General features: G+C 48.2%; 1 protein-coding gene across 2 annotated transcripts in view; it reads right to left on the bottom strand.

Moving 5' to 3' along the window:
- The window catches only part of CERS1 (ceramide synthase 1), a 306,536-nt gene that overhangs the window by 54,848 nt on the left and 238,331 nt on the right, over window positions 1–13,357 (bottom strand). For both annotated transcript variants that reach the window (XM_069649170.1, XM_069649169.1), the window contains exons 4-5: window positions 12,633–12,794; window positions 6,002–6,149 (exon numbers count right to left, since the gene is read on the bottom strand). In XM_069649170.1, coding sequence (XP_069505271.1) covers window positions 6,002–6,149; window positions 12,633–12,794 — 310 coding nt within the window. The remainder of the gene's footprint in view (window positions 1–6,001; window positions 6,150–12,632; window positions 12,795–13,357) is intronic.

Here is a 13,357-nt window from a genome sequence, read left to right as displayed (position 1 = left end):
GGGAGTATCAAACCAGATATTGAAGTCTACTAAGAGTGGAAGAGATGGGTGGTTGAATGGTAGCTGTTGAATCACAGAGGTTGTCGAAATGTCTGTCGTAGCCAGGGGGGCTGTAGATGAGTAGGAAACTGTGGGAGAAAGTCGGTGGTAGTGAGAGTTTAACTTGAAGGGATTCAAAGAAGGGAATTCATGTCTGGGAGTCGACGAGTGAGACGGAGAAGTGAGGATTGAAGAGGACTGCCACTCCCGCTTCTCTGGAGGGTCTATTGTGGGAGATGAGCGAGTAGCCAGGTGGGAAGGCTTCATGTGCAACTGGGGCACAGTCGTCAAAGAACCAGGTTTTGGTGATAAAGATGAGATCAGGCTTGTCAGAGGAAAGGAGGTCAAAGATGCTGTGTCCGTTTCTTGCTATGGAACGGGCATTAAAAAGGATGCAGGTGACTTTGTGAGGGGGTGTGGTCTTTGTGGAGGTCATCAGAGTGGGAGAATTGGGAACGTGGGTGCCTGGTAGGATGGTGGGTGAGGTTGAAACATTCAGGGTGGTTGAGACAGGTTGAGGAGGGGTGCGGGAGGGTCAGGGTGCCTGTGGATTTCAATTGACGGGTGAGAGGGTTGTGTCAGTGGGGTCTGGGAAGAGGAGGTGGGTGGAGGTGGATATGTGAGAGGCGGGGAAGGTTTGGGGGGATGGGAGGGTGGTGAGTGGATCAGTTGGGGAGTGGGGGGTTCGGTGGGTAGATTTTGGAATGAGTCTAGAGGGCTATGGGGGTTTGGGTGTACAGGGTGAGAAGTCAAGTGTGAGGTGGTGGAAACTGGGTGAGGAGAGGATGGAGTGAGTGGGGGCAGGGGATGGAGAGGCTGGGAGGTTGGGGTGAAGCAGAAGTGGTGATGAGTAGAGGGTTGAGGGAGAGGACCAGTCACGTTTTCTGCATTTCGTGGGTTTTCGTGCTATAGGGGTGTGAGAGAGGGTGGGAGGGTCAGAGGGTGAGGGAGATGAAGCTACCGTTCTAGCAAGGGCAAGACGCGCTGCTTTCAGAGAGGGGCAGTATTTTGGTGGGGGTCGAGTAGGGGTTAAGGGGGGGAGAGGGTGGCAATGGAGGTAGGCCGAGAGGGTGGTGAGTTCCCCGATGGGCTACGGGGGAGGGACTGGGCGGCAAGGGAGATTTCAAAAGGAGGGAGGGGAGTCCCTCAGAGGGTGCAAGGATGGAGTGGAAAAGGAGGTGGATTCGCACTGTTTGGAGCGCCAGGCGGCTCCCCTGGCTTGGGAGTTCAAAAAAGGGTGTGATGTGTGGGTGGGGGGTATCAGGGTGTACCCAATAGATGTCAGAGGGAGGGTGGAAGTCGATGTGTTATGGTGGAAAGGGGGATGTGGAATAAGCGCTTGAGGAGGCAGGTGTTTGGCGCGCCAGAGTGCTCCTCTGATTTTAGAGTTGGATGCAGGGTGATGGTAGGAGAGAGGGCAGGCGGCCTCACTGTGAATTGATGTATGAGGGGAGGGGTCATGGACTGTGATCAGGGTGGATAAAAAGGGGGTTGTGAAGGTGTGTGCTAAAGCAAATGCCATGCGCTGCGAGGGGTGAAGGATGTGGGGGGGGGTGTGGAGAGGGGAGGCTGGGGATCGGGACAGGTCAGATAGGAGGAATCCGATGAGCTGGGGTCTCCATCCCGGGGTCAGGGCGGTACCTAGAAATAGATGAACTAGTAGTAGTAGTTGTTTAGTTAGTTAGTTTAGTTTATGTTGAGGCCCTAGAAGTGCAACCTGTGTCTAGATTCTGGATAAAATAATTTCTAAGTGTGTAGGACAGGCAAATAAAATTACAGTACTATACTAGTAAAACTCTTGCTACCATCAACACTCACCCACAGCTTCCTACTCATTTACAGATCCCCTGGATATGACAGACATTTTGCCAACAATCTCTGTGACTCAATAGCTACCATTCGGGTAAATCACCCAACTCTCACACTATTGGGAGATTTCAATATCTGGTTTGATATGCCCTAAACCCCCATGACTCAACATTTAGTCGACATTCTTGATGCACTCAACCTCTCCTGACATACCACTGGTCCAACTCACTCAGGTGGGCACACCCTTGATGGGTACGTCAGCTCCTATGACCTCATCTCTATATGCAGTCCCAGACCACTCTGCCATCCCTTTCTGTATCCACACACCAGCCTTTCCTCCCACAGCTCCCCCTGCCCCCACTTTTGATCACAAATGCTGGAACAAAGTCAAGGTATTCCCCGACCTAGCCGAAGCCCTGCTACTCTGTCCCCCAGCTACGCTGACCAGTGGTAAACCCATAACCATTGGATCCTTTCACTCCTAGCTTACATAATCACTAATTCCTCTCACCCCCTCACGCCCTGCAGTGTCACGCAAAGGACCATCCCCCAAATGGTTCACGCCCCACCTGAAGACTCTAAAAAATCAAAATAGCTCTATTGAACGCAAATGGCAGGCATCTAAAACCGATCTCAGCAGATCTATGTTCGCCCTCCACCATGGTAATTACAAATCCGAGATCCGAAAGGCCAAAAAGGCCTATTACAATAAACAAAATTCGTGAAACCTACTTGCACCTCTTCCCGAGCCACACCCACGCAAAATGCTCTGTGACTCTCTCTCGCTACATTTCTACAACACTGCACTTGACAGGATGGCAACCCTTAACACCAAACTTTCCACCGTCACCCCCTGCCCTACATATACCCCTCCCGATCCTGTTGCCCCGACGGCCACTATGCCAACCTTCGACTCTTTCCAACCCATCTCAAGAGACGAGTTCCAAGATCTACTATCCGGCAGCAGGCCCTACGGATCCCCCCTCCACCCCTCCCCTGCCTCTCTTCTAAAAGAACTATTCTCCTCTACTTGTGCAGGAGAACATGCAAGATCCATACTAAACGACCCCCTCACCTCTGGCATCTTTCGAGAAGCATTCAAAATAGCGCATGTCAAACCACTTCTAAAAAAGGCATCCCTCGACCCCCTTGACCCTAAGAATTACAGGCCGATCTCCAACACCAGATTTCTCACGAAACTGCATACTCTCAGCTCAACTGCTTCGTAGAATGCAACAAACTACTCGACCCCGCACAATCAGGCTTCAGACCTCTCCATGGAACAGAAACCACTCTGATCTCGATCTGGGATGATCTCTAGGTTGCAGCAGACTCTGAGGGTTGTGCAACACTGATTCTCCTTGATCTGTCAGCAGCCTTTGACACTGTTAATCATTCAATCCTCCTTCACCACCTACACTGTCTAGGAATCCATGGCTCAGCACTCAAATGGATTGCCTCCTTCCTCAACAACAGGAAACAAATTGCCTTCCTCGCCCCCTTTGTCTCAACTGCTCGCGCTGTGTACACTAGAGTACCCCAAGGTGCCTGCCTCTCTGCTCTCCTTTTCAACCTTTATCTGACCACTCTACCAGGAATCATCTGCACGTGCAACCTCTCCTGTTACAACTATGCTGACGATACCCAAATTATCCTAAGAATTCCCAAAACAAGCACCAACCCACGTCCCGACCTTGAGGCATCTCTCTGTGATATTGACCGATGGATGACAAGCAACCACCTCCTTCTGAACCCTGATAAAACTGAAAAACATTGTGTGCAGCAATACTGCCCTTCTCCCTTGGCACCCCCTTCCAAAATAGTCAAACACTTTGGCTGCACTATGGACTCAGTCCTAACCCTCTCTCGTCATATCAATAATGTATCAAAATCCTGTCACTACCACCTCAAACTCCTTAGATGCATTTTCCCTCACCTCACCTATCCAAACAGACTCACTGCTGTTATGTCTATTGTTATGTCGAAAACTGGACTATGCCAACTCCCTATACCTGGGAGCACCGGCATGCCAACTTAACAAACTCCAAAGAGCCCAAAACGCTGCTGCCAAACTCCTTCTCACCCTGGGACACAGAGACCACATCTCCCCTGCTCCCCGCCCCGTCCACTGGCTCCCTGCCAGACGAAGGGCCACCTTCAAAACCCTATGCATTACCCACCGAGCAGTGCACAAGACCAGCCCAATGTACCTACAAGAAGAGAAGATAGAACCCTACCTCCCATCACGCACACTAAGATCAAGTATTGCCCTCTTACTAGTGACTCCAACTTCCAATTCGGCCAGGATTGGAGGATCCGCCTTCTCAACCTTGGCTCCAATTCTGTGGAACTCACTCCCCCCCACACATTTTACACACCCAAGACTACATGGCCTTGCACAAAGCTCTAAAGACCTGGCTCTTTCCATAAAGCTGATTGAGACCATCTTAGGCCGCTGACACCCTGCAACCTGCAGACAAATGTTCAAGGAGATACCGAACAATGACACCACTGAAAGTGACTAATAAGTCACTAATAAATCACTCTGAAAGTAGCAATCGCAAACGCATAAATGAAAACTGGAACAGTGGGCTTGTAAGAATAAAACCTCCACTCCAGACACTCACCTGTTGTATCACTATGCTCACTCTCTACTTTACACCAACACACAATGGAGCACAGCTACACCCCTCGATCAATTTCAGTATAGCTGCTCACCTACAAACAATACTCCACAAACACCTCAACATCCTTCTAGAACACAGCTATACCCCGTGTAAAATCGGCCTAGCTGCACACATAAGCGTCCTACATAGGCCTAACACAGCCAGAATCCAGTCTCGGAGACCAACCTCCAGACTGCACACTTTCAACTGATCTCAATACCACCACACCTAATGTTAGGATGCAGCTACCTTCCAGCAATCGCATCAGCTGCGCACATATTGAGTGCACCCAAGCACCCTATGATACTCTACTCTCTCGACTGACCTGGACTACGGTCCCCAAGGGCGTTCAACCCACAAACGCTTTGTGGTCATATCAATGATATATAAAGCGCTACATGAATGTCAAACAACATAACATAACATATATGTATGGGCAATCAGCCCAGTAGAGGATGCACGCCCACAGTGCCTACTAAAGCTGGCGACGGACCCAGCCACCAGAGACATAATTGATGAGTTCCCAGCCGACTCCATCGACACTGTCCAAGGCCTCAAAACTGCACTGGCCACATACTTCACGGCCCACACCAATGTGTATTATGAGAGACACCTCTTTCACACTACAAAACAATGCAAAGGGGAAACAGTTGATGCCTTTGTGATGAGACTGTGTAGCAAAATGAAACATTGTGACTTCGCAAACTACTCTAAGACGGATGCACTATGCTCACAGATCATAGCAGGGTGTGAATTACAGTCGTTCAGAACGAAGCTGCTACAGAAACCAAGATCCCTGGAGGAGATACTCATGCTGGCCAGGGCGGAAATGGCCATAGACTCACAGGTCGAATTGCTTGTAAATCAAAAAGGCCCGACATCGCAGCCAGACAACACACACAAGCTTGCGTGTACCTCCAGAGCGCTGGTTGAGCCATTCTGTTACAGATGCGGATATGAATATTCACACAAGGGCTCCTGCCCAGCGATTGGACAACGTTGCTCGGACTGCAGAGAAGGAAATCACTTCAAATCGGTGTGTCGTCTGGCGAGAAGCCTAGCGAGGGAAAACAAAAAAGAGGCGCAGGGAAAACAAAAAAGAGGCGCAGGAGGCCCACCGCGCCGGCTACAGATACCTCTCACATGGTGGAGCAGTCAATGCCACGGAGTAAGGAAAGCGAGAAGAGAGGCCATGGGTCAGGGGAGGAGAGACAGTGGAGAGAAAGAAAAGAAGAACGACCACAGAGGGAAAGCAGGTGTTATAGGACCCCCTCAAAGAGACCAGAACGCCGCTCGAGGAGTCATGTCCACTACCTAGTGGAACAATCACCTATGGATACGGAACAAAGCTTCTCAGGAGGAGAACAGAGGAAAAATGTATACCTTTACGCATTAGGGAATCAGAATGCGACGGAACACAGCTCCACACTCCTAATGCAACTCAATGGATCCGTGCTGCCCCCCTTCTCCCACAGACCACTACTCACCAGAAACCAATAGACATTCATCAGAGTGAGGGCAAAAAGCAGGATGTTGAAGAAGAAGTAGAAAGGGATGTCTGGGACAGCCTGCAGGCTGGAGTGACAGGTGGCGTAGAGAACCTTCAGTGGGAACCAGTACAGGCGGAACCAGAACCTGCAGTAAGGAGAAAAGAGACAGCGTGAAACCAGAACATGGGGTCCGCTTCAAGATCCTGGTGATGCGCCCCCACTTCCGCCCGCCCGCAAAGTCATATTTCTTGGATTTGATTTAGATTGCAAAAAGTGCTCCGTGCACAAGGACACCTTAATAGCTGGGCATTCATATGTTAGGGTGCCTTGCAAGAGTAGCAGTGGAAGATAAGGGTGATTGGCCATTTATGTAGTGCTTTCACCAAAGCGCTGTACATAGAACATATTATCATACAATTATCACTCAACCAAAGTTGGTGCTCATTTATCGAGCTCTGTAGGATGAGAGGCTGAATTGGCCTTGCTGGCATTCGAAACCTGCGACCTGCAGATCACACACAGATCGCAGCAGCGAGTGTTCAAATCCCTGAGCTATCTTACCAGATGCAATAACCTGGTGTAGTAGAGAGGTGAGGTAACAGTGAGAGGGGACAGCACCGACAAAATTAGATAAAACATACAACCAAGGGAGGATCGCTCAGAGGCAACATGCTCGCCTTGGAAGCAAGACGACACGGAGCAACACAGGTTCGATCCACGGTTCGCGCTTAGAAATCTCTGGGTATTAAGCATGTTATAAATAACCTATCATATCATATCAAAGGACACTATTAAACGTATAGATTGTCATGTGTGGTACATATATCTCTCTACAGGGACTGGGAAAGGTGACCGCACTCACACACCTTCAAGAGAGAGATGTCTTTTCAGGGTAGTATTAAAGCTTGACAAGGGATGGGCTTAATATCACAGGGAGGGGAGGTCAGTGGTTGGGCAAGTAAGGTGAAGGAACAGAAGCGAGAGATAATCCAGGGAGGATGGAAAACAGGAAAGTGTAAGCATGTGAGTAGCGAGATGGGACAGCCAGTGGAGGGTGGGAAGCGGGGCATGCCATGGAATCGATAGATTTGTAGTCTAGCAGAAGGAACACAAAGAGGGTGCAATTGCAGATGGACAGCCAGCCTACCCACGGGCGGTGAAGAGAGGCGTAGGTGGACCATGAGAGGGTGGAAATGCAGATGGACGGCCAGCCTACCCACGGGCGGTGCATAGAGGCGGAGGTGGACCATGAGAGGGTGGAAATGCAGATGGACGGCCAGCCTACCCACGGGCGGTGCATAGAGGCGGAGGTGGACCATGAGAGGGTGGAAATGCAGATGGACGGCCAGCCTACCCACGGGCGGTGCACAGAGGCGGAGGTGGACCATGAGAGGGTGGAAATGCAGATGGACGGCCAGCCTACCCACGGGCGGTGCATAGAGGCGGAGGTGGACCATGAGAGGGTGGAATTACAGATGGACAGCCAGCCTAGATAGAGGCGGAAGTGGACCATGAGAGGGAGGAATTGCAGATACAAAGTCAGCCTACCTAGAGGCGGTGCAGAGAGGTGGAAGTGGTACAGAGGAAAATTGTGTCACGCGGAAATCCCGTTATGTTATAGTGTAATAATGTAGAGCAGATTTACAATGATTTGCGGAGAGGAAAGCGAAATCGGAGCATAACACCACACATATAATTAATTATGAAATTTTCTTAACATCAAGACAGTTACATATCTGAAAATTCTAGCCGTCTTTCATGTCAGGCTTCCACATTGATAAAGAGGTACAAATGCAGAGAAATAAATGGAATGTCATGTATTCATTGTATAAATCTAGTATGAGGTCAATGCCAAAGGACGGATGACCAAAAGATAGAACTCTCTCCAACTGAAAAGAATCACGTGGCAAGAGGCTGTAACTTGCTAGATAGTGGCAACCTACGCATAATCAGAATGTTCATGTTAAAATACATTTGAAGTAAAAAGATGTTTTACTTAAATAAACAAACTGAATTGTCTTCCAAGGAATTGAAAACACTTCATAAAAGGCTTGAAACTAACAAGTCTATAAGCAATGAAAATGTGCAATGGATCATTAAAGTACCAAAAAACTAGAAATCATGTCAAGTTAAATGCGTTGAGACAAAAATCACAAAAGGCCCAAATGTGCAAGAAATTCATGACAAAATGAAACAACATTAAGTCAAAAGTCACTAAAGTGCAAAAGGACTAGAGATCATGACAAAATGAGGTGCATTAAGTCAACTACAAATTTAGCGAACACCAAAGCAATTAAATCAAGGTGTTCACCCAATATATCTTTATATCGGTAGTTTTGACGGTCTAACATTGGTTTAATTGCCTTAGTGTTTGCTGAATTTGTAGTTGACTTAATGCACCTCATTTTGTTATGATCTGGGTGAGGTTGTGGAAGACGGGAGGTACCTCCGTTTTGGAGGAATTCATCATCAGGCAGCAAATGGCCACTGAGTGGCGAAGGGTGATGCGAGAGGAAAGCACTGGAGGAAAAGATGGAAAGAGAAAATGATGTGGGTGTTGTCGATGAAGAGATAATACGAATTCAAAGACGGAGAAAAGCTTTCCAAAAGAGGAGGCCTAGAAGGTAAATCACAAATAAAATGGTATTGAACTGTGCCTCAGGAGGAGTACTTCGCCCCCTCTGGCATAACCTATCACTACCACTGGGTACAACACCAGTGGTGTTGCTTTCTATCCCTTCCCCCCCCTTCCGATCTAACAGCCCTGCCGTACTGCGCAGTTTCATGAATACCCCTCCCCAGAGCTTTCAGATTCCTTACAAATCAAAGTGGGCCATAAGAGCTGTCAACATCCCAAGTAAAGCCAGTGAGCATAAGGATCTAGAGATCCTAAAGTTGCTGGGGGGAGGTCATGCTTGTATTTTCGACCCTCTCAACCGAGGGGCGTATTGATCTAAGATATTGGAAAGATGCTAATTTTAAGCATGAAAGTGTTCTACATATTTTTCATACTTGGTTCCCTGTATCTACAAGACTAATCTCCATGTAGAGGACATGGATGGGCAGAGGAGGGAGGGAAGGTTTCACTACCAGAATCCCAACGATAGAAGGTGAAGGAGAAGGATGGTTTTCACTGCCCTCCCCTCGTGAGGGAGAGAGGAGGTGTGTGTGAGATGATTTAGCGTGAATTTTACTGTCTTCACCTGGGAAAAGAGAGAGAGAGAGAGAGAGAGAGAGAGAGAGAGAGAGAGAGAAAAGGAAGATGATATCACTGCTCTCTCCAGAGTGAGAAAGGAAGAGGCGATGTGTGGAGGTGTGTGTGTGTGTCTGTGTGTGCAGGTGTAGCACGCAGCTTACTGTCTCCTCCGGGGAAGTGGAATGGAAGATGGCCTCATTGCTCTCTCTTGAGTGAGCGAGAAAGAGCGAAGTGAGTGCGTTTGTGTAGGGGTGTGTGGGGCAGGGGAAGGGGTGGGTTCGGGTGTAGCATGGCTTTTACTGTTTACTCCGAGGAAGTGGAAAGGAAGATGATCTCACTGCTTTCTCCAGCGTGGGAGAGGAAGAGAAGAAGTGTGTGTGTGGGGGCGGGGTGTAGCACGGCTTTTACTGTTTCCTCCTGGGAAGCGGAATGGAAGATAATCTCATTGCTCTCTCCAGAGTGAAAGAGGAAGAGAGAAGTGTGTGTGTGTGGAGGTGTGTGTGTGTGGAGGTGTATCACGGAGTGTGCTGTCTCCTCCTGGGAAGGGGAAAGGAAGATGGCCTCCTTGCTCTCTTCTGAGTCAGAGGACGTTGGCGTCCACTTCTCTCTCCTGAGTGAGAGAACTTTGGGTGGCATCCACGGCGCCCTACTGAGTGAGTGAGTGGAGTATGCCTTACAATGCTCCCTCCTGAATTACTGAACGTTGGATTCCACTGCACTCTTGAGGGTAAGGTAAAGAGGGATGGCTTTTACTGCTCTCTCCTGTATAAGAAGAAGGTTGACTACACATCTCTCTCCTGTGTGAGAGAGAGAAGGATGGCACCCACCTCTCTCTCCTGGCTAAGTGAAAGGTGCTCTATTTTGGATGAGGGCGATAAGGAGGGTGTCCACTGCCCACTCCTTGGTGTGGGTGTTAAGGATGGCCTCCAATGGCCTCTCCTGGGTGCGGAAAGTAGAATGCTAACAGGTTTCTCTCCTGCATAAGAGAGAGAGAAGTGTGGCTATACTGCTATCTCCTGGGCGAGGGAGAGAGGGATGGCTCCCACTGCTGTTTTGGATGAGGGAGGGTATGGCGACTTCCAGTGCTTTCTTGAATGTGAGGAAGTGTATGGCTTCAACTGTTCCCTCCATTAAGAACCGTTAATATGTTTTCCACATTTTCTCATAGGTCATTCGGGCTTGCTGAAAATGTGTACTTTGACGGTCACTTTGGGGTCACTTTGAACATTATTTCCAGGGCCTCGTTTGGGTCCCACTCCACCTCTGGCAGCAACTGGAAATGGAACCAACGCCCCCAGGGCAACACACACATTTGTAAACAACAGACAAATCTTTCTAGGGTTAATATGTGGCGACTAAGGAAACCTGTTCACTAGGCACAAGCCGTAACGGTATGCTTTGTCAGTGCTACAGCATAGTCTAGTAAACCGCGTGCAAGGTTTTGTAAGCGTAAGACTGGGCCACTTCTATAGACTCGCAATGTGGGCAGCTAAGGCACAGTCAGATGGTGATTTGTCTACAATCATCCGCTTTGGTTAAGAAGTGAAGACAGGATTCCAGCCTAATCTGAAATGTAAGTGCTTAGACATATAATTTACCAGCAAATACTTGTGACTGTTTGGAATTAAAGAACTAAAATAATGCTCCGTTTCATAGAGATAACTTGAAAAGTACACAAAACATATACTATACCAATGTCTATCGGTGTATAAATCATTATTGTAACATGTTGAACACAAATAGTGTCACTGTCGCTTTCTTTTAACCATCCTGCAAACATGGCTACACAAGAACGACCATAACAAGTAATGTGAGCTTAAAGCAATGTCCCATGGCTTTTACAACTGCTCCCACTCAACCCCACTTACAGATCACAACGAACAAGTAAGACCAAACCATACCGTTAGAAACCACCTGACTGCCATTGACTCTTCGCTTCTAAGCGTGGATCCGGGATTCGAACCTCTATCGCTCTGTGTCGTTTTGCTATAGCATGTTGCCACTGAGCTGTACTACCCGTGCAATACCTGATAGAAAGAAGCTTCCGAAACTTAATGGGAGCAAAACTGAAAAAGGTATGCCCCATCAGCCTCCCTTCAACTCGGGCAGTCAGTTACCCCCGGGACCCAGGCCTAACAAGCCTAGATGTCATCCTCAAATCCAAAATGGCCAATGTCACCTCTATTAATCCCACATTCGCACATCCCAGCACCAGCTCTGCCAACTCAGAGGAATCCTCCCTTTCCTCTTCGACCCAACCCTGCCTCATGCCGCATAGGACCATCCATTAGTAGCAGGACCCACTATCAACCTCAGGCACGATTATGGTAACTCGTGTTACCTTGGCGTCCCAACTACATAATATTCCATCTCAAAATGATCCAGAACACTGAATTAAGACTGGCATCTGCAAATACATTTAAATCCTTATACTTAATCTCAACAGCGCTGGCATCACTACCTGGCCCCACCTGTACGAACCCACCCCCCTGCCACATTCACAAATGCATCAATGTCAAAGGCCTACAAATGTCAACAACACATTACAATGTCTGGGAGTGCCCTGTGCTTCTCTGGCAAAAGTCTTCTCCAGATCCCACGAACCCACTGCTTCTGAAATGGAAAGGAACAACCCTCGAAAAGAGCCCTCAGTAAAAGTTTGCAATGTCACCAACCTATAGCCTTAAAAAGCTCAAAAGGGACATTTTCTTCGATCCATCTGTCACACTCCATGCATGTTCCTACAAGGAGATTCCAACCAAGAATTATCTTAGGGAAATACAGTTTCCAAATCCAGTGGCATCATTCATTCAGAAGTTAGCCTCCTGTTGTTTTCCTTCAGCCTCGAATATTAAATTACACATTCCTTTAAACTCCACCACTCTCACCACCAAACCCAATATTCTTCACCCTCAGAAGGCACCTGTTCAGATTCAGACCTACAGGTTCCACACAGATCTGTGTAGCCAATTCACAAGCCACTGAACCATGCAGCAGACTTCCCATGTCCCAGGCATGTCCAGTGAAGCTATGGTCAAGGTATGCCACTATAAAGTGTTGTCTCCAGCCTCCGAAAGCAAAAATGCCCTCATTCAAAGGAGTGTGCAAGACTGAACATCGTGTATTCTTGTAGCCTTGCAGCGCTCTACTAAACTCAACGATTCAAGTAGAGGCAGGAGTTGACCAGCCACAGTCTCTCAACCTCAAATGGAGGTCCTCAGGTCCTGTGTTCCATGACAGAAGCGTCACACATAGTAATCACTGGAAGCAGACATAAATGGTACCCTGCCGCAACTGGTATCTAAAGCAACACTCACTGCTCTTCATTTTTGCTTGGCCCTTACTAGACCTCTCAACTTGTCCTCTTATCCTCCATTTTGAAGAACACCTACGGTGCAACCGGACATGTCTTTTTTTGGCCAGCGGTCTTACCAGCTGAAGCTGAAGGTGACGCATCCTATGTCTGAGATGACATCATTGAACCGGTGGTAGGCCCCGCCTCGGTTCTTGAAGTAGACGTTCAGCTTGGTGAACTCCAGTTGGATGTCGTTGATATCATGCAGGAAGAGTACTAGGATGCCAATGTTGTGGTACCTGTTGGGAAAGTTCAAGAATGCAGTCTTACCACGGACATACAATCTTAAAAGTCATCACGAGATCATCACTGAAGAACCCACCAGCACTTCCACCTCATATTAGTAATACTGACCATGTTTATAGATGACACGACAAACTGAACTGTCCCATACCGCTTGTTATTATTACCCAATTCAGTGGGGACCTTTTATGGACTATGGATTGTGATGAATCCAATTGAGTCATCATGGATTCCCCCGGCAGTAACCTCCTCCCATGTGGCCGGGGGATGGCAGCTGCTACCTGATCCTGACCTTGGGGCAGTTATATGAAGGAGGAGACAACTACCGGGGAGATTTCATGACTTCATTGGATGAGATATGGTTTCCCCCATTTGCCCATGAAGAAGACCCCTTGATGCCCAATACCCTAATAGCCTATTGCCATGTTTCTGTTCCCCCTTTAGGGAAAATAGTGAAACCTTTTCCCAACATCATTCAGATAAATCTACACTCCTGGTCTAAAAAGCGCAAGCTCCAATTCCCCTTCATATAGAACTGATTTGTTAAATAGAATCATTA

This window comes from Ambystoma mexicanum, chromosome 1p (assembly GCF_040938575.1).
Source record: "Ambystoma mexicanum isolate Mex_15411 chromosome 1p, UKY_AmexF1_1, whole genome shotgun sequence".
NCBI lineage: Eukaryota > Metazoa > Chordata > Amphibia > Caudata > Ambystomatidae > Ambystoma > Ambystoma mexicanum.
The sequence above is the reverse complement of the archived record's forward strand: the minus strand, read 5'-3'. Positions and strand labels throughout refer to the sequence as shown.